Source organism: Anthonomus grandis, chromosome 14 (genome assembly GCF_022605725.1).
Source record: "Anthonomus grandis grandis chromosome 14, icAntGran1.3, whole genome shotgun sequence".
NCBI lineage: Eukaryota > Metazoa > Arthropoda > Insecta > Coleoptera > Curculionidae > Anthonomus > Anthonomus grandis.
In genome coordinates, this window is record NC_065559.1 from 6,726,950 (window position 1) to 6,748,803 (window position 21,854).

At 33.7% G+C, this 21,854-nt stretch overlaps 1 protein-coding gene across 1 annotated transcript; it reads left to right on the top strand.

Annotated features, from left to right (window-relative positions):
* Positions 1-7,172: 7,172 nt before the first annotated feature.
* LOC126744477 (dynein regulatory complex subunit 2-like) lies at positions 7,173-14,399 on the top strand. The gene is made up of 2 exons (XM_050451916.1): positions 7,173-7,652; positions 13,318-14,399. The coding sequence occupies exons 1-2, from the start codon at positions 7,242-7,244 to the stop codon at positions 14,359-14,361; spliced, it is 1,455 nt and encodes a 484-aa protein (XP_050307873.1). The 5' UTR covers positions 7,173-7,241; the 3' UTR covers positions 14,362-14,399.
* Positions 14,400-21,854: the final 7,455 nt, after the last annotated feature.

Sequence of the window (21,854 nt, forward strand, 5' to 3'; positions counted from 1 at the left end):
TATAGCATAGTCTCTGCTAAATCATGATCTAAACAAATCCCTTTAATTTGACACCTCAAATGTTAATTATATTTTGGCAAAGAAGTTCACTAACCATTGCATCTGAGACGGTAGTAACAATATAGGACCTAGATTTGAAGTTAAAAAAAAATATGTGAACGCTACAGATAAGTTAGCTCCTTTGTATATTCAAACCTTTGATTTCATTGACCACCATCAACATATTAGTCCATTACTGAGGAGACTCCAGTAATTGATTTCTTCCACATTGTTCTATTTTATGCTTCCTGTTTCCAATTTGTGTACACCTGTTTAATAGCATCGAACCATCTTATTGGTGGTCGCCTGCTTCTAAATGCATCCTCTCTAGGCCTCCACTCTATGATCAATGTGTCACACCCAATTCCACTTTTGAATTGCTTTTCTTTCTACTGCGTCAATCGCTCTGGTTATTCTACGTAGCTCAGCGTTTGTGATGTGATCTCTAAGGGTCAGTCCTAGCATTGACCTTTCCATTGCACCTTGTGCTATTTTGATTTCCTCTATATCCTTTTTTGTTAACATTTCAGCACCATAAGTTAGGATAGGCTTTAGGAACACTTTGGTTGAAAACCTCTGACTTTAATATGTGGCTTAAGTTGGAAGTACTGATAAGCTGCAGCACTGAATTAACACTAAAGACTATGCTGCATTAAAAAACTCAAATAGCTAAACAAGCTCAAGTTTCTTTAATGCTTCAAGAAATAAAGACCAAGAATTAAAACTGATCTGACCATGGTCTGATAAAGAAATACCCCGAAGAACTCGAATAGCTAAGCAAGGTGTTATTTCTTTATTGCTCCAAGAAAAGTAGACACAGGGTCAGAAGACAACATCTACAGTTGTAAATAATAAGGATGAATCCCGATTTTGTGTGGACCATCAAAGATTGTATGATTGAATTGACGATACTCTTGAGACACTAGCAGGTTCATAATGGTTTCCAACGCTGGATGTAAAAAATGGATACTGGCAGGATCCATGGATACACCAAGAGGAAAGAAAAAATTCAATGTCAACTGGAGCAGGACTTTAACAGTTTACAGTTATGCCCTTTGGAATAACCAACAAATGAACGTTTAATTTTCGAACTGGCATTACCTTCCATGCATGATGTTTCGGCTGGAAATTCAACTATTATCAAGTGTAAACTCACAACAACTATTCTACAAACTTATATATTAGAGGTGTAAAGAGTTGTGTGACGTCTGGTCATGGGTGAAGTGCATTAGATCTTGCACTGTCCTGTCAGTAGAGGTTTCAAGATGTTGGGAATATCAGCATTGGTCTGGCTGAAGATTCCTTGATTTTACGTGATGTATAAGTGGCTTCCAGGAATCTTGTTTTCTTCGAATGTTGCTTCCTGCACAAAAACTTGCCTTCCATCCAATGTATGTTTTGGCCGTGTTCTACTAGTCTTGATCTGGAAACCTCTCTTGCTCGGATCTACTTTTGATGTTTTTTTATCTAGGCTTCCTAGCTATTACTCTTCATATTCACATAGTATTAACTATGCGCAGTTCTTGGTCTTGGTTCTTGGAATTGGTCTTCGATACTAAACCTCGTATGGCTGTCTTCGAAGTCAAGGTAGTCTTGATGTTGAATTTTCTGACAATTCTCCTAATTTTTTGCAAAGTTCCCTTAATGTATAAAATTGTTAAAAATCTTGTAAAGTCCTCCAGTTACTGAGGCTCTTTCCTTGTTTTCTCTGCTACTTTCCTAATAGTTATCTTATAATTTGTATTAGTTTGCTTAGATACCCATTTTGTAGTATTTGGTGACGTTTTCTATTTCCCTATTGGGGTCAACATTGTTGTTTCATATTTGGCTACCCTAGTGCTTCAACTTCCTTTGAAAAATTTAGGAAAATTGCGTTAGGTCGAATGACTTGGGAAACATTATCGGATGACATAATTATTCTGGGAAAAACATTTGAAGAACATTTAAAAAACGTTTTAAATGTTCGAGGGGAGGCCAATCTGACCCGCTTAACATTACTACACTCATTCTGATGGAATTGTTAAAAGATTTGAAAAGATTTAATTTATTGGAGCCTATCAGTCACAATAATGTAAAATATTCCAAGCATTTCTAAATACTTCCAGAGATCTAGCTTCTGGACATAGGCAGTATTGGGTTCAGTGTGGTCATTGTCAAAAGTGGACAGACAACGCGAGTCAGGTGAAAGTTCTGTAATCTGACACTCAGAATAAAAAAAAGGTGTTCCTGACACAAAAGTGTATTCCTGGTAGGTGCGTGTTTCTGAGTCCAGTTCAATATGTTAGTAAACTAATTCTGTTCTTCTTTGACAGTTTTCGTAATACTTCTCCGTTTCTACGTTAAATATTGCTAGACTTTGAGGTTTAATTTTGATCCCTCCGAACTAGACATAACTTAAATGGATACGCAGCTGACATAGTTAAAATTATTTTAATTTAATGAAAAAAAAGTCATGCTTGACCTCTCTGGAGTAAATAATTAATATGCATATTTTAAAGAGATATAAGACCTATATTTTTAAAATGATATTTGATGTCCCAGAGCTATATATTTTTTTTTTTGTGAAACGGTGCAAAACTTAAATGGACACGATGCACGTTAATTGATTAATTTATTTTACCTACAACTACCTAAAACAAAGAAATAAAGTAGCACAACATAATGAATTGAAAAAAAATGTAGGTCTCAACTGCCTGGAAAAATTGTATAATTTTTCTCCAGGTGGCTGAAAGTAGCACAATATAAAGTGTTTTGAAAAAAATTGTAGATCGTAACTGCTTGGAAAAAATTATATATTACTTATTCCAGGCAGTTGAAAATAGATAAAAATTAACTCAACTGCCTAAAACAAAGGAATAAAGCACCTCAACTGCCTGAAAAAAATAAGAAAATAATTTGATGATATTTGAAAGTAGCACAATATAAAGTATATTGAAAAAATTTATAGGTTATTTATAGTTATTTAACTGTTTGGAAAAAATTATAAAAATATTTATTCCAGTCAGTTGAAAATAGATAAAAATAAAAAAAGTCAATTGCCTAAAACAAAGAAACAAAGCACCTCAACTGCCTGGAAGGAATAAGAAAATTATTTGATGATATTTGAAAGTAGCACAACATAAGATAAATTGAAAAAAATTGTAGGTCTCAACTGCTTAATAAAAATTGTATACTTTTTTCCAGGTAGTTGAAAATAGAAGCAAAATCAACTCAACTGCCTGGAAGAACGAAATAAGGCACGTCAACTGCCTGGAAGAAATAAAACAATAATTTGATTATACCTAATAGTAGTCCAACATGAAGTTAATTACAGAATATTGTAGAACCCAACTGCCTGGAAAAAAATTGTGAATTATTTATTTCAGGCAGTTGAAAATAGATAAAAATTAACTCAACTGCCTGGAAGAACTAAGAAAATAATTTGATGATATTTAAAAGTAGCACAACATAGGATGAATTGAAAAAAATTCTAGGTCTCAACTGCTTAATAAAAATTGTATATTTTATTCCAGGTAGTTGAAAATAGAAGAAAACTTATCTTAACTGCCTGGAAGAACGAAATAAGGTAAGTCAACTGCCTGGAAGAAATAAAACAATAATTTGATTATACCTAATAGTAGTCCAACATGAAGTTAATAACAGAATATTGTAGGGCTTAACTGCCTGGAAAAAATGGTGAATTATTTATTCCAGGCAGTTGAAAATAGATAAAAATTAACTCAACTGCCTAAAACTAAGAAATAAAGTACGTCAACTGCTTGGAAAAAAAAAAATTAGTTGATGATATTTGAATTTAGCACAACATAAGATGAATTAAAAAAAATTGTAGGTCTCAACTGCCTGGAAAAAATTGTATATTTTTTTCCAGGCAGTTAAAAATAGAAGAAAAACTAACTCAACTGCCTGGAAAAATTAAAACATAATTTCATAAAACCTAATACTAGTCCAACATAAAGCTAGTTACAGAATATTGAAGGGCTCAACTTTCTGGAAAAAAATATAAATTATTTATTCCAGGCAGTTAAAAATAGATAAAGATTAACTCAACTGCCCAAAACTAAAAAATAAAAAACGTCAACTGCTTGGAAAAAATAAAAAAAAATTATTATATGATATTTGAACGTAGCACAACATAAAGTGAATAAAAAAAAATTTTAGGTCTCAACTGCCTGGAAAAAAAAATTATATTTTTTCTTCAGGCAGTTGAAAATAGAAGAAAAATTAACTGAACTGCCTGGAAGAAATAAAACATTAAGTTGATGATACCTAATAATAGTTCAACACTAATTGAATTAAAGAATATCATAGGGCTCAAATGCCTGGAAAAAATTATGAATTATTTATTCCAGGCAATTGAAAATAGAACTAAATTAACTCAACTGCCTGAAAGAATGCAATAATGAACGTCAACTGCTTAAAAAAAATAAAAAAATAATTTGATGATATTTGAAAGTAGCCTAACATAAGATGAGTTGAAAAAAATTGTAGGTCTCAACTGCCTGATAAACATTTTATAATTTTTCTCTAGGCAGTTGAAAATAGAAGAAAAATTTACTGAACTGCCTGGAAGAACGAAATAAGGCACGTCAACTACCTGGAAGAAATAAAACATTAATTTAATTATACCTAATAGTAGTTCAACATTAATTGAATTAAAGAATATTCTGGGCTCAAATGCCTGGAAAAAATTATGAGTTATTTATTCCAGGCAGTAAAAAATAGATAAAAATTAACTTAACTGCCTAAAACAAAGAAATAAAACACCTTAGCTGCCTGGAAAAGATAAGAAAATAATTTGATGACATTTGAAAGTAGCACAGCATATAGTGATTTGAAAAAAATTGTAGGTCTCAACTGCGTGAAAAAAATTGTGCAATATTTATTCCAAGCAGTTGAAAATAAAAGAAAATTAGCTCAACTGCCTAGAAAAAAGGAATAAGCCGCATCAACTGCCTGGAAAAAAAAATTAATACGATGGTCTCCAATAATACGTCAACATAAAGTTAATTAAGGAATATTGAGATGAATTCTGCTTAGGAAAAATTTTATATAATTTTTCTCAGACAGCTCAAAATTAAAAAGAAATTAACTCAACTACCTGGAAAAAAGGAACGATGCTTTACAACTGCTAAAATTAAATAAAAAACATTAATTTGATTACATCTAATAGTAATCCTATATAAAGGTATATAATAGGACTCAACTGCTTGATAATAATTGTGAACGACTTATTCCAGGCAGTTAAAACTAGAAAAAAATTACCTGGAAGAACGAAATAAGGTACGTTAACTGCCTGGAAGAAATAAAACTTTAATTTGACGATACCTAATATAAGTTTAACATTAATTGAATCAAAGAATATTGTAGGTCTCAACTGCCTGAAAAAAAAGAAACAATGCGTCACAACTGCTGGAATTAAATAAAAAAAAACATTAAATTGATTAAATCTAATAGTAATCGAATATATATACAGTTAATTAAAGTATATGGTAGGGCTCAACTGCCTGGAAAAAAATTTTAACTACTTATTTCAGGCAGTTGAAAATTAAAAAAAAATTAATTCAACTGTATGGAAGAATAGAATAGTCCAGTTCAATATGTTGTAACGGTATACTGGACATCTTAAAAGAAGTAGAAACTAGAGAAAATTATGAACAATAGAATAGAAGTTTAAAAAAAAACTTTTTTTCAACCAAAAAAGAAACAAAAAGAAACCAACCAACCGCAGACCACCAGGAAGACTTTCAAAACGTTGGTACGAATGCTGGACATCGAAGTCACAACTTTAAAAGAACAAGACATTGTCTTAAAATTATAAGAACAAAAAGGATAGAAGTAAAGTAAAAACAAAAAATTAAAAGAAATCGAAGGGCTAACAGAAAGAGAACATAATCTATAGATGGGAATATTGAGACTAGTGCAAACAAATTAGTTAAAAGAAGAAAATTATCGGAGGTTGATCAAATTAGGATTAAGCCTAACAAATGTTATGTAGTTAGAAGAGATTGTTATTTTGGGGAGAACTTCTGTTTTTGCTCCAATAAGAGAAGGACACAATGTTTAATTATGATACTAGAGACTGTATTTATTGTTTTTTTAGCTTTATCGAAGAACCAGAGCTTATGTGCTGAACCAATTAACGTAATAAATGAAAAAAGGTGTACAATACGTAATATGGCCATTTAATATCCAAAGATACAAAAATGAAACCGTTGTTCAGTATGGCAGGTGTAAGCTATAGGATGTCTTTGCTGTTTTTAGTTAGTAAGTAACTTCACTCTCTCCTTACGGACTAGGAACTATGGTGCTTATACTCTAATCACAATTATTAAATAATGTATTATTTAATATGCCGACCGAACTCATAACTAGAAAGAGTTATACTCATAAAGCTAGGCTTTAACTGGGTTTAGAGAGAGAGAGAAAAACACGAAGGAGAGAGAAATAGGGAAAATTTCGTAAGCAACTTTTAACTGCAATCGCTACTACTACTGGCGACTCGACTTACACACTTTATCCGAAAAGGACTCAACTCAGTCAGTCACTCTCTCTAACAGTAATTCAGATCGACTGTGTACTGAAGCTTTTAGATCTATAGTTAGAGATTTATTATAGAGAACACGGGTAACTCGTGAGCAACTTTTTACTTCGACTTACATACTACATCTCGGCGACAGTGATCCAACTTGACTGTCAACAACTAAGATCAACTGTTGGAATTAAACCTTGACTGCATGAGTTTTTATCAGTTTATTTACTTCAAAAATACTAATTTTCTGCTGATTTCATTAAAAAGGGGTATGAGGCAGAGCCAGACAGTTTCATGGGAATGTATGGGTTATACTTATTTATTAGCGTTTAATAATTAAAACTAATTACTTTATGACCTCTAATGAGGTCGATCTAGGGATCGATAATGTCCTTAACAAATGTGGGCATAAATCTAATAAAAATAAATACGTCTGAAAAAAGAGTTTTGTTGGGTTATTTCCCAATAATTATAAAAAATTTAATGATGATTTTACTAAAAAAAAAAGTTGCAAGGGAATGACACAGATTAGACAAAACTTGAACATATCCGTTAAGCTGTAGCAGCTACTGAATACATCCCAGAAAAATGATAATACTTCCAATAATTGACACTGTCACCAACATTCAATTTTTAATAACTATATATTTAATATATTTTTTCCAACTTAAATATGCCTCCAAAACCAGTGTTAACCCCCGAAGAAAAAAAGGCGCTGAAAAATGCAAAGAAAGCGGAAAAAAAACGAAAACAAGTGGAAAAAAAGAAGCAGCTCAAGAGAGACCAATTGGATAGAGAAATAAAATATGGCACGGTGACTTTAAGGAGGCAAGAAAAAAACTGGAGAAAAATGCTGATCGATATCACCGTGCCGGAGATGCGAAAAGATTTGGAATTCGCGTGGCATAACTTTGAGAGGGTGATTGATTGCAAGGATTTTGCCATATCGCTGCTCATGGATGAATTGGATAAAGCGAATAAGCAATACGTGTTAAATCTGAAGAGTCATTCGGAGCACATTGATATGCTGATACAAATGTTCGAGGAGAGGATGTATGAGCTTTATGCGGATTTTAACAAACAAGTAAGTGTTTATTTGTTTACTTAACATAGGGACTTCCCTTGTGTACACTACCATTTGTATACCCTGAATGTAACGCTCAAAAAAGAGTGTTCCAGTAACATTCTATGCTAATTAGTATATTTATTTGAATATTAATTTAATATCTGAGGCTGTAATGTGTTTAATCAAAAATGACATGAACCTGGTAAAGAGTTCATATTATTTTAACATTTATAGCAAACATTTTTTTTATACGACTATTAGGAGTATAGAGTGTGATTAACATAAGGTCGTCTATCATCGGTATATTAGAAAATAAAAGAGATACAACGATGTTAAATTAGAGAAAAGTTACGCATTTTCTATACTAACAATAAGCCGTTTAGAAAGTTTTAAAATTCCATAAGACCGAGATTTGCCAATTTCGTTTATTTTTTTTCTAACGTTATTTAAAGAGATATGGAAAAACAAAAGACACTTTCTTAGTGCCACTTTTTAAGCTGTATAAAACAGCATTGAGAGACTTTCCGTACGACGTTTCGTTTCGGAGAAACCATCATCAACTTCATGTTTTTAAATAAGTACACCTTGCGCAACTTTTTTCTTTTTTAACCGACATTGTATTTTCAATCGTTTCCGAGATAAGCACAATGTAATCACTTAAAACCAGCACTCTCTATAATCCTAAATTAATCACTTACCAATTCATATTTCTAAACTTATAATATACATAGTATAAGTATATAAAACAGGGCACTAAAAACTTTATATTACAACCAATAGTATCAACAACTAGCGATATAATAAGGGCCGGTTTTCTTAATAGTTAAAGTAACAGTGAAGTCGCGCAAGTCCATCGTAACGAAGGGAGGTGTTTGACCTGAAAATCGTGCTTCTTCCTTCAGATGCAATTGAAAATCTTTATGCACCTTCTTTCTTTGCAAGCTACAATCGTGAATATCTTTTTCATTTTCTTCTTCTTCTTTAATACTTGGTTTATATTGGAATTTTATTGCCGATACCGAGTGACCAAGACATAAGGAAGTTCATTAATTCCCGAGTAGGTACTAACGTTCGTATATACATTTAAATTATTTTTTTTAATTGCAATTGCTACACGCTTCCTATATGATAAACAATTATTTATATTAGGTCCTGATTGCTACTCTCTTATTACTCTTTGGTAGAGGATTATTAATTTAAGATTACGATTCTATAATAGTCTCATTATCAGAACTTCAGTTTCAGGAGAGCACTTTAAAGACTACTGGCATTTACGAACCATTAGCATTTAGGAAGAAACAGTGCAACAAGAAACAAGTTTTATTTCTAAAGCTTCAGTATTCTAGAGAAGCATTTGGTCAACCATCACCACAGTATGACACGTAAGAAAAAAAAATCTTATCATCCCCTTTACTTCAACAGAATCAGAAATTAATGGGATATTAAAGAATCAGTCCTTGCTAAATACTTTGACAAAGAACGCCTCAGCAATACAGCTCCTAAGCTGCAGACCAAACTCTGAAGATATTGGCAGACTGATCTAAGCGAGCACGCAAGAGGAGCAATGCCACTTATTAGGAATACATAAGTTTTATTTCTAGAACTTCAGTAACCTGTCGAAAGCTTTCCATCAACTTAAAGAAGATAAGAAACACTAGATCACATGTAATAATGATAGAACCTTTCCTATCCGTAGCTTTGAAGTGTGTAAATAAAAACGAAGAGTTAGAAGAAAAAGGAAAGACCGAGCACACTCTTTTACTATGAAATGTGCCAAAATGAAAGTGGCTGCCAAAATTATAATTTGCCAACTGCATTCCTCTATTGTGAGATCCACCTAGTCCCTTACTACTTCCGTACATTCCTTATAGGTTTCCTTTCCTTTATCTTTCTTAATTCCTGATTGTATTTCTTCTTTCCCATTTGCTCTATCTTCTCTGATTTCCTTTCTCTTTACTGTTCATTCTCTCCCATCCAATCGTAATATCCACTTTTTTCTTCCATTCTTCACAAATGACACTTTAATAAGTCCTCTGCTTGTAGTCTCTTTAAAGCCATTGAATGAGTACATCTCCTTTTATTCCTTCCCATTTAGCTTCTACTACTCGATCTTTAATGACTAACCGTTTTTCCTTTTCTGACTTCCACTCATTTATTGCTTTTTATGTCATCACATCTTCCTGTCATCTTTCAAACATTCCATATTTGTCGCTCCCATAACGGTCGCTACTCATAATGGAATACAACTGTACATCACTTGGAGTTTTTACCTAGGGACACCAGCGGACTGTTGTCTTTCCCTAATAGATACCGCCCTCTTTAAGTTTGAGTTGTCAGCCTAAATTCAAATTCCGCTTATGTCTTCATCATCTTGAATCATGGCCTTTGAGGGACTTGATTGCTGAAAATCTTCCCAGAAGTTCGTTAAGCTATCCACAGTTCTTGTGTAGGCAGACGCGTAGATTAACCATAGCCTACAAAGAAGCAGGTTCCGAGTAACTGTAGACTCAACAATTTTTTTCCAATGAACCTGCTGTGATTCTAGTACAAAAGTAGCATTATATATATAGACATAAAATACATAAAGTGAAAGGTACCAAAAGATCAATGCTCGCCAATGAATCATTAATCAATCAAATCAAATCAAAATGATTTATTTGTCAAAATTTACAGTTTTATAGGTCAATAAAAATTACAAGAAAAAAAAATTACATTGACAAATAGGACTATTCTCTCAATTATAAAACCGTTTTCCCTAGTAAGCACAAGGAAAAAAGGATGGAAAGGAAGGATGAAAAAGCCCCTGAAAAAGACTCCAAAACCCCAAGATGCGGGCATCGGTCTAGGCTATCAAAAAATATACGTATGTATGTTACGGAACAAGAAAGAATAAAACTAAAAACGGAATTTTAAAATATAATCTCTTTACTAAATTACTTTAAATTAGAAATTGTTAAATATGAACATGATGTTTGATGGCGCAAATCATAAAATAATAATAAATTGGAAGAATAATTGACAAACCAATCATCGAGGATTTCCGTCAGCTAAATAATGTACTAGACAATGATTCTTTCACAATAGCTCTAAAATCCCCTAAACTTGCAAGTAGTGGAGAAAGCTCTAAAGAGAACTCTAATATTTACGAGATGGTCATACTAGAGCTTTTAAAATATTCTCTCACCATGCGATGTGTAGAACCCACTTTCAGTGGAGTAAATAAAATTAGAGTTCAAATACGCAAAAATTGGATAACGGTAGACCAGCTTAAGAGCTCTTTTTTTAAGTATACAATAGTATCTAAAACGTAGCTCTTCTTTTTTATCTTAGTAGATTCATAGTCTTTCTGTAGAGTGTTTCATTGGATGGTAATAACGTCTTCTGAATAAGCCTGCCTTGGTCCTAGTACAAAAGTAACAATATTCATACACATGGATAGATACACTTAAGGTATCCCTCGAATGCTGAATGGTAGCAGAAGATAAGGTCGACAAATGGATTATTTAGTATCAGCATTTACGGAATATTAGAATGATAAGAAATTCTTTTTGACACAACAGGGTCTTATTTCGAATATCCACCCTGGATTAGATATTAGTAAAAAGCTTTCAGGGATAAAAGCCTTATAGGAGATTGCATTCAGCATGTAGGCTATCATTTGCCCCTCTTCTGCTGCTTTGACTTAGTAGATGCTAGTCTTCCATCTTTAAGTATGGATTTGCAGTATTGATCCGTATTCTGATTCTCTGTGTATTATCAAGGATTCACTCAATAGTATTTCATGGAATCTGAAATCAATTTTTTCTCTCTCTCAAAAACTATATTCCACAATCCTTTCTGAATAAAAACTTACAAATAACTTATCTTATTTATATTCACATCCTTCAGGTTGAAAACTGTTAAGTTCGGGCTTCGATCCTTAATGCGAATTCTGCTAAGGTCTTCATTATCTTGAATCTTGGTCTTCGATGACCTTTAGCTTAAAATCTTCCTAGAAGTTCTTGAAGCGCAGACGCGCAGATTACCATAGGAAAGAACAAGGTTCTGAGTAATTGTAGAAAGACTCAACCATTTCTCCTAAATGAACCTGCTCTGATTCTAGTACAAGAATACCGTTATCTATTTACATACAGAAAGTACATAAGGTAAAGGATACTAAAGGATCCATGCTTGTCAACGGATTGTTTAATGTAGGTTAAATTAGAAATTGCAGATGGCATAGATCATGAGAGTAAACTCATATCATTGTTTACGAGTGCTACATAGAAATAATTCAGAAGTTTTAGTTCTATAACTTCAGGAACCTGTCCTAGTCTTAGGTCAACTAAATAATGTAGTGCTTTTTCGATAATAGCACTAGAATCTCTTTTAGCACCACCAAACTTGCAAGTAGTATAGAATGCTTTGAACAGGGCTCTGCTATATAATCGATCACGGTTATTTTGTAGTTTAGTTGATTATATACTCGGATTTCAGCCATACTTCAGATTCTCATTAAGTCGTAATTTGAGTGTTGCTCTTGAGATTAACCTTACAATCTCCCTTTCAGCAGTCGTTATTATTAGAAAGCAGAAATTGTAGAGGGTTTTATTCGATGGTAATAATATCATCTGAATGAGCACGCCTTGGTACTAGTACAAAAGTAGGATTATCGACACTCAAAAGAAACATACAGTTTAGGTATGACTTGAATAATGAATGGTAGCAGAGGATCAGGCTTGCCAATGGATTGCTTTAAATGCAGCAATTGCAAGATATAAGAAATTCTTTAGGGTCTTATTTTGGATATCGACCCTGGATATAAAACCTTCAGGGTTCAAAGCCTTGCAGAAAGCCCCATTCAGGATGTAGGTCTTAATTTGTATATCCCTATTCTTTTGCTTTCGACTTCCTAGATGCTATTCCATTGTCTTTAAGTTTTGATTTGCAGTCTTGATTCGGATGATGATTCTTTGTGCACTATCAAGGATTCATTCAATAGTATTTCGTGTACTGTATGGAAAATCTTTCTCGAAAAACTTTTAACATAACAAGTCTATCTCTTCCAAAGTCTAGTATATCAGTCTATCTATTCCAAAAGTACCATATTTCTAGCTAGCTTTTAAGGATTCGAGAGATCAACAGATATCCACAATATTAAAGATGATCTTGCAATGCATCTCTCAGACAACGAATTTTCAAGGAGCAAGATGAGAAAATCAAGCAGCAATCAACAACAATAATCAGACCTAAAAAAGTAAAGAAAACGAAGGACAAGGCATTCAGAAATATATGCAAAAAAATCACCAGAGCAGAACGAAGCATTTTTGGTCTATTTCTGATTATTAATAAACAATTACCAATGAAAACAATTATAATATTACCAAAAGTTTAATTATATATTAAACTACTACTTATTTTATACTACAAGAAATCACTTTACATTTTTAATCTACCCTGGTTTAGTTTTATGATCAATTTTTAATATAACACTGAATATACCAAACCATAACAAACGGTACCTCACAATTCACTTGACGTTGCCAAATCCAGTCTGCGTTCTAAATAAATTTGCCTTTGTCTGGTTCGTTTGGTAACTATGCTTTGATACAAGCTTGTTGTGATAGTGATGACCCTGAGTATACTAAATTTTTTTCTTGTACGACTAAAAATTTAAAACTTATCTTTTTATGTTTTTTTCCAGGCTCATGACCTGCAACAAGAACATGAAGCATATAGGGAAAAGCAACTGGAGTCGAGTGCGGAAGAAGAAAACTACATAAAAACGATCTTACACATTTTACAAATCGAGATGAAAACCGTAAAGCGTACCAGACACGCCGAATACTTTTCCAAATTGGAAGAACAAGACTCTAAGCAACATCAGCTGATTCAAACTATGAAAGGTATATTGGAACAAGTACATCTACAATTATGGACTGATACCGTCGATTTTCTTGAAAATTTTAAACATAAAATTAAGGAAAGGAAGAAGATGCATAATGAGTTAAAAACTGAAGACGATCGCTTGCAAAAGCTCATTAAAAAGCAGCTGGAACACATAAGAAAATCTTATAATATCATTAGGAGCTTAAAAGTAAAAAAAGCTGAGTTAGAAAAGTTCCTTGGCAGGAAGTTTGCCGATTTACAGTCGGAATTTGATTTCTTCACCATGGCATTTGATTTATTAAAAGCCAAGTTAGATCAAGACAGAAAAGTCGATTTTGAAAAACTCAACTGCCTGACCACGAGCTACAACGACATAATCACTTATTTAGAAGAACTCGAGGTAAAGGGAAGGCACATTTTACACGTTTGCGGTATATGTCGAAAACTGGAAACTCTCGAAGAAAAAATCTTACCGTTTCCAGTTAATTTTCTAACTGAAATGTCAAAAGTCAGTTTGAATGATGTGGACGGGTATATAGAAGTATTGGATCTGTTTTGGCAACGGGTGGGTAAAGCTGACGCATCCAGATATGCAGTAAACGAAGAACGCGAGTTCTTGATAACGGAAAACGATATATTAAAGCAGCGACTATATCAATATTGCCAGTGTTTAAAGTGTGATAACTATGAACCATTTAAAGTAACTCCCGGGCTTTGCAGAACTATAACTGAAGGCACTTACGAATTGAAGAAGTATGGGAAACATGGCATGGCTAATAAGTTTTATGACGAAGATGATGATTCTTTGGGTAACAGTGTGAGCTTACTTAGCTGGAATCAATTTAATACACAGACTTAATATTTTATATTTATAAATAAAATGTTATATTTTCACTACTCCTGAGATGATATGATGGATAAGAAACATGATAATTTTGTGCGAAAGATAATGAAAGAAGTAGTTCAAGTAGTTGAACTAAGACGGGTTGCCAAACAAGTCAAGTTTTCTCTAGATGCAGTCAAAGATCATCATATTTTTACAAGCTTCATAATTATATTGCACTAAGGTGATAATAAATGTATAAAATTGTGATGTACTGACAGCACTTTTACATCTAATGTCAGGAATCAAAAACTCATTCTGTATACTCAAGTTAGTGGATGCTTTTGATCTTGGGCAAGTAAAACAGAAAACATGGATATAAAAATTGGAAGAAGTGGCGATTACTGCTTTAAGAAACAAATTACCTATCGGATCTTCTCTCATTCTCGAACTTACTAAGATTAAACGGCATCTGTCCAATTTTATATCAAATACTTTGTAGTAACTCTTACTTATGTCCACTCTAAGGCATAAAAGATTAACTATTCTTAAAGAATATCATTCCATTATCCTGTTAATTTTTGCACTAGTTCAAGGAAGAATTGCGAAAGATACAAATGCCTGAAGAAGGCTGTGGCGGTTTTTCCAAATAAAAGGCTGATATAAAAAAGTCATAGATATACATAGGCTTCTATTATACCATCTCTCTCTCTGTTATAATTGCAAAAATACTTGAAAAGATCATGGCTTAAATGGTTCTAATTGCTCCAATTTCAAATACGAGAAGTAAAAAGTTAAAATCAAAAAGTCCTGTTCCTCGATACCAGTATTATCTGAATGGCTAGACAGCAAGATAAGTTGAACTCTTCAGTTCTTCTTCACAGCTGTTTGGTCTCTTCCAACACCATGAAAGCTTTCAATAACAATCTATTTAATAGAATTTGCCGATGACACGACTAATACTGTACAAGGCAAAAATACAGAAGCTTGAAACTTTAGTAAAACTGAGGATATGAGTGCAAAAACGGACTAACCCCAATATTATTAAGTGCTAAAAAATAGGTTGAAAAAAAATACGAAAATGTAAGTGCGCAAAACCCTTTTAAAAGGACATTTTTGTAGTTCGAACTAATTGAATGTTCTTGAGTGTTACTTAAATTTGCGGAATTTGTTTTAAATTTTTGGATATGGCTAATATTCGATTTTTCTATGGGGGTTAGTCCACTCTGCATTTAAAATAGATTGGGTTTTTTATTGGGTTATTTTAACTTGGGTCAATTACTTCACGTTCAGTTGCTTGAGTGGATGACCTCAGATTTTTATAAAAATTGTTGGTATATAGGAGGGATGAATTCCATTAACTCAAGGAGATCATTTTTTTTAGCTTCATTAATGGCATTACCATTTGGGTATAAAAGGAGCAGATCCTTAATGTCCTTGGAAACAGATTTCTTTTTATTAAGATCTACTTTATTAAAATTAACCCTTCATTATTCGAGTACTTATACTGAATAGTATTAGAAAATCCAAAAATCTCATCTATTCTTCACTAAGAGACCAATATACAAAATTGACGAAAAACAAATAAAAACACAAAGTCACGGTCTCACAACATGTAATCAAACGGGCTACACGTGTTTCGCTCTAGTTAGAGCATCATCAGGCCTTTAGAAGCCATCCACACACTTGTACTGTGAAGTGATCCGTGAAGTGATCCACACACTTGTACTGTGAACAATTTTGAATAGTATTGGGACAATCTTTTCTAAACCTTAACCATTGGATTTTGAGCCACTCCACCTTTGTTTTTGTTTTAGATACTTTTCTGTTTATTATTTATTCATTTATTTAGCAGTTTATTTCCAACAGACAAAGCCCAGTTACAGACTCTACAATTAATGTTTTGAAAGTGTAAACAAGTATTAAATTACTATAAATTAAATAACAAAAAGAAAGAAAAATAAGGAAAACTTAAATTACTATAGTAACATCATGTATATATCAAAATTAAAGGAGATGTATATTAACATTAGAATGAACAAAGAAAGAGATTCATGGGACAAGGGAAAAAAGGAAGAGAAAAGGAATTATGGTAACTGTTGGTTTGTCAGAGACAAAACTAGATCCTTTATGGAGCATACAAATATGTCACAGGTTGATGATACTGAATTAAAAATTCTGCACATTTGATATACGGGATACTGAAACCTAATGTTAGTTCTGGTGCGATCTAAAGCAAAAGTGATATTTGCTCTAGAGGCAAATCGTGGTACATGAAATATAATATCGTTCAAGAGAGGAGGAGAATTTATTTGATTATTGACCAACTTCCATAAGAATTTTACAAACTGAATTGTTCTCCTCATGGCCAGAGATTGCAGATTAAATCTACCTAACATCAGATCATGACCATGTCCCCTAACAGGATATATTCCATCCTCACGAAACATCCTATCGTCGAATACAACCCCTATATCTTTAATAGAAGTACTTCTACAGAGGATTTGATTGTCTATATTGTAATTAAACAAAACAGGATCCTTGGTTCGGTGAAAGTAGATCACACAGCATTTCGAGATGTTAAGACATAACTGATTTCGACTGCACCACCCCCTAATTAGGTCCAAGTTACTCTGTAAGAACAAGCAGTCCAAGATACTATTGATACACCAGAATATTTTCAGATCATCAGCATAAGCTAGTCTAAGGCAGGAAATCAATTCTATAAGATCATTAATATAAAAGATAAAAAGAAGTGGGCCGAGATTTGATCCCTGTGGGACTCCAGAAGTTGAAACAAAGGTATTAGATTTGCAACCTTCCACCTCAACAAACTGTAGACGGTCAATAAGGTATGACGAAAGCAACAAAATTAGCCTTTCTGAGAAGTTGAATTGCTTGTTCAATTTTTCCAGCAGAATGCTACTATGATTTATCTGATCGAAAGCCTTACTGAAATCAGTATACACCACATCAACCTGACTTTTTCTATCGAGGGCTGAAGAAATAAAATGAGTCACATTACAGAGGTTAGTGATGCACGACCTTTTAGGAATAAAACCGTGCTGATCTATAGAGAGTAGTGATTGAACTTGGGGAAGAATTCTATTATAGACAATAGTTTCAAAAGTTTTGGAAAAATTGCAAAGTATGGAGATAGGTCGGTAGTTGTCGATTCTGTTTATATCGTCTTTTTTGTGAATTGGTATTACTTTAGCACATTTCCAGACGCCTGGAAATTTGCCAGTTTTCAAAATAAGGTTAAAAATATGACATAAAGGCTGACAAAGGACAAACATGTAGTCTTTAGCCACAAAACTTGGAACACCATCTGGACCGGCTATCAACTTGTTTTTTAGCCTCCGACTAGCAGCAATAATTTCCTCAATGGTAATTGATGGAAGAATGTCAATGAGGTCTGAGGAATTAGAAGGAGGATAGGTTTCTGCGAGGTTGGTTGGATCTTTATAGGCATTCTGAAAAAGTTTGGCAAAAGCTGGCACAATATTTTCTGTTCCTTGAAAAGAATTATCATTGGCATCGCACATGATAGACGGAAGTGAAGAGTGACCTTTCTTAGCTCTAACAAAAGACCAAAACGATGAGGGATCAGTGACAATGTTCTCCTCGGCTTGGGTCACAAATGAGTATAACTCATTTGTGACCTTTTGATTTGTGTGGCCTCACGGGCTTGAGATTTTACTGTCTGACGAAGCCTGTTGTATCTGGAAAGATTAAATTCAGTTGGAGAGGATCTATAATCACGATATGCTTTTTCCTTCTTAAAGATATTAGAAATAATTTGTTTTGAAAACCATACTGGAAATCGCATATTGATGTATAGTCCGTGTTACTTTCAAGTTCCTTAGTAGAAAAAAATCTTGACTTATCCATTTCTATTATGGTAAAGAGATTTTTTTTCTAGCATGTCTTATGTATATCATGTGGATGGAATTTCTTTTCTTTTTCTATGGTTCCGAAATCTTGGTCACATGGTTAATAGGAATGACCACTTACAAGGAATTTATGATCTATTTCTTCCACACTAAATAATGGAGATGCAGTAATATAGTTAAATATCAATGACATTTTTATATTACGATTCTGACCACCACATTGGTCAGAACACATAATAAGTCTTTTTGATGTAACAAAGTTTTTTAATGTAATATAAAATACAAGATCCCACCTCTTGCAGCCCCCTGGAAGCAATACTTTCATCCCATACAAACATGAACAATATATTGGTTGCCATTTCATGTATATTAAAGCAGTAAGTCCATAACTGCCTTTTATAGTAACAAATGTCTGTAATAAATAGAGGTGAAGGAAGAGTCAAAACATATGACCGCTGCGTTTCCACTTCTTGCCAGTTCAGTGTCTTTTCTTAAGGTGTCTCTAGCACATTGAGCCTTCCTAGTTGTTGCTTCACTTTATCGTCGGCTGCTTTAATTCTAATCTTAAATAAATCGCATTTTTTGCAAGAGGCAGTTATCGGCGGATGAAAGTGTAGGTTGAATTATTTATTAAAAGTCTCTCGCAAAACAAAATAGGACAGAGTATTCTCTACTTCATCTTTGTATAACTGGTACATTTTACCCATGCCGAAATCTGGAGATAAATATTTTCTGTGGCAGAAATTTTTATGCAGTTCCATTTGTCGTTCTACTGAAATCAAAACTGAGCATCTAGCTTTACACGTGCATTCAAGAGGTTTGAAAGGTTTTGATGGAACAATTTTGCCAGATTTGGTTATGTACTCTCGTCCAGCACATCTTCTCTTTTTATTTAAGTTTCTTTTTCATTTTTTAGGACTGTACACGCTTTTTTGGTTTAGAAGTATGGGGTAATACCTCTGCTGGCGCTGATTCGGCTTCATTAAAATACGTTTCTGTACCACCTTCGTCTTCTTCCCCATGCCTATTAGATGCCTCTAAATCTTCATCCGAGGGCAAGTACTCCGACCCAGAATCCGCAAAAGGGTCCGATTCAAAGGTTGAGACATCTGCAAAAAAAGAAAATAAACAAATTCTTCTTTTTAAGAATAACAACTTAAATTTGAAATTTTTGAGCAAAAGTGGACTAAGCCACTACAACGAAATAATGTGGATTACTTATATTATTTTCTTTTTATCACTAATACTATATTGCAAGGCATAACAGTAAAGCCAATAAGCAATGATAAACTATCTAATAAGTATCTCACGAAAACAGTTTAAAAATTAATTTAAAATAAGAACATAACCTAACCTAAAAAAAGTGGGTTCTACTTTTATGGGTTTTTAATGCAAATACAAATGGATATTCATACTATATAAATAGCTTGCTTACAATAACCGAAACTGAAAATAATTCAGAAAAAAGTTTCGATCACAAACAGCACATAAACATCTTACTTTTAGCAGCACAGTGGACTAACTGAGGATAGTCCACTTTGCTTCTTTAAACTTTTATCAATAATAAAGTTCAATAACCTGTTTAGTGCTGCCAGGAATAGGTCGTTTGGTCCACTGTGCAGTAAATAGATTTTAACTTGACGGATAATATTCTACAATAAAGCCGATTTTGAATTTTTGTGGGCTAGTCCGATATTGCACTCATAGCCTCAACTGAGAAAGTGGTTTTTACACTGTTGGAGCTGCAGCTGACCTTATTTATCAGGCAAAGTTCCTTAGGATGTGCATTCACTCTGGACCTATTTGGAATTCACAAATGAAAAGTTCAGCTACGAAATTTAATAAGACCCTCTATATATTGTCTTGGTCATCCTTGAAATAATCTCTATAGACATTTAGAGTTAGTTCTGTTGTCATGTTTCAATTCACAACCATTCTATGCGATCAAGCCAATACTCAACGGACTTCCAGAGGATGTAAGAATAGAGCGTGATCTAGTCTTCAGAGATGACTGCTATCGAAATACTTACCATATCCCCTTTATAATTTATTTTGTGCAAATCAGCCATGTATTTGACACACATAGAGACCTACGAAACCAGAAATACAATAACGCAATATATCAAAATGAGTAGTAATCGACTAGTCACAACAGCATATTAGCTCCCTTTAGTCTAGATCCTACTCCTGATGCTGCTCCTCTTGCGCCTTCATCAAATTGTATTGCCGACTGAAACAAGTCATTTGATATCGAAACAAACGTAGATAACCAGAGACTTTGGTCTAGGAGATCCTGAAGACCCAAAGATTTAATAACAGAATTCTCTCATACACTTTTCAGAAGGAGATGGGAGGAAACGATTTGATGCAAGATTGCAAGGCATCCAAAATAAGCCTGACTGTGAATTGAGGTTACTGCGATTTAAAAAAGAGAGTGAGATCAAAATGATCACTCAGGATCAGGTTCAAGATCAGGATGGTGATTTGCTCGCAGAAATTTTATGTCGCTAGGGAAAGTGTAAGTATTGCCCAGATAATTAAATCTAGGTCTCGTGTGTGCTTGGAACTCACCCAATGAAATAGTCAGCAGTCAGTCCTTAGTGAGTCAAATTTCGCGTTTCTTTTGACGCAGTAATTGTCTAGTAAGATAGGCAAAGGGCCTAGCTATGTACGCTTTAGCCTGTCTCTCCCAGTTACTTCCATCTCCTTTTTGTCGTGCAGACTGTTTAGTAATGCGACAGCTACACATTTCTCTATGCAGATTATAGGTTCGAGGTCTAAGACGATACCGGTATTATGTGAGTGTGAAGGTATTCAAACAAGCTAAACCCTTTCGTTTTTCTTTACTAGGTCCTCTAGGATCTTTATAGACTCCGCCAAGGAGGATATTGATTTGTTTCCATACGGGCAATTTGGTTTCTGCAAGAACAAAAGCGCAACTTCTGGATTTCTGAATTTAGTCTTTAACATCATGAATGCTTTCGATAATCAGGGTTAGAATGCATTCTGGGCCCAATTCTCTTGCTTATATAAGTAAATGACTTGACTTTGATAGATCAGTAGACCAATTATATCCTTTATGCCGATAACACGACCAAATCTGTACGAGACAAAACTAAAGAGGTTTGAAATCATAGTAAAACTTAGAGAGCGGTTTTTTCACTAAGTGATCTTGGATCTATAGCTGACCCTATTCGTCAGGCAAACTTCCTTGGGAAGCACATTGACTTTGGAGCTGACTGAAACGTACAGCTATGAAACTCCTTAGTCATTTAGAGCTGGTTCTGTTGTCACTTCAGTTGTGTTCCATTCACAACTATCCTATGCTAGACGTAGTGGAGGCCGTGATCCCAATACTCAACGTGTTCTTAGACTTATCAAAAGGGCTCAAAATGAGCAGTAATCAAGTTGGCGCAACAACGTATTAGCTCCATTTAATCTAGGTCCTGCTCCTACCGCTAATCTTGTTCCTTCATCAAATTGTATTGGTGGACTTTCGTGTCTAAAAGATCTTAGAAAACCAAAGGTTCAATAACAGAATATGAATGTTAAGACACGTTTTGGAAAGCCATGGGAGGAAATAATTTGATAAAAGTTATCCAAAAGAATGCTGGCCGTGACCTGAGATCACTG

Coding starts and splice junctions, on each gene's coding strand:
- LOC126744477 (XM_050451916.1), top strand. CDS start 7,242: ATGCCTCCAAAACCAGTGTTAACCCCCGAAGAAAAAAAGGCGCTGAAA. Junction 7,653..13,317: donor ATGCGGATTTTAACAAACAA/GTAAGTGTTTAT, acceptor GTTTTTTTCCAG/GCTCATGACCTGCAACAAGA.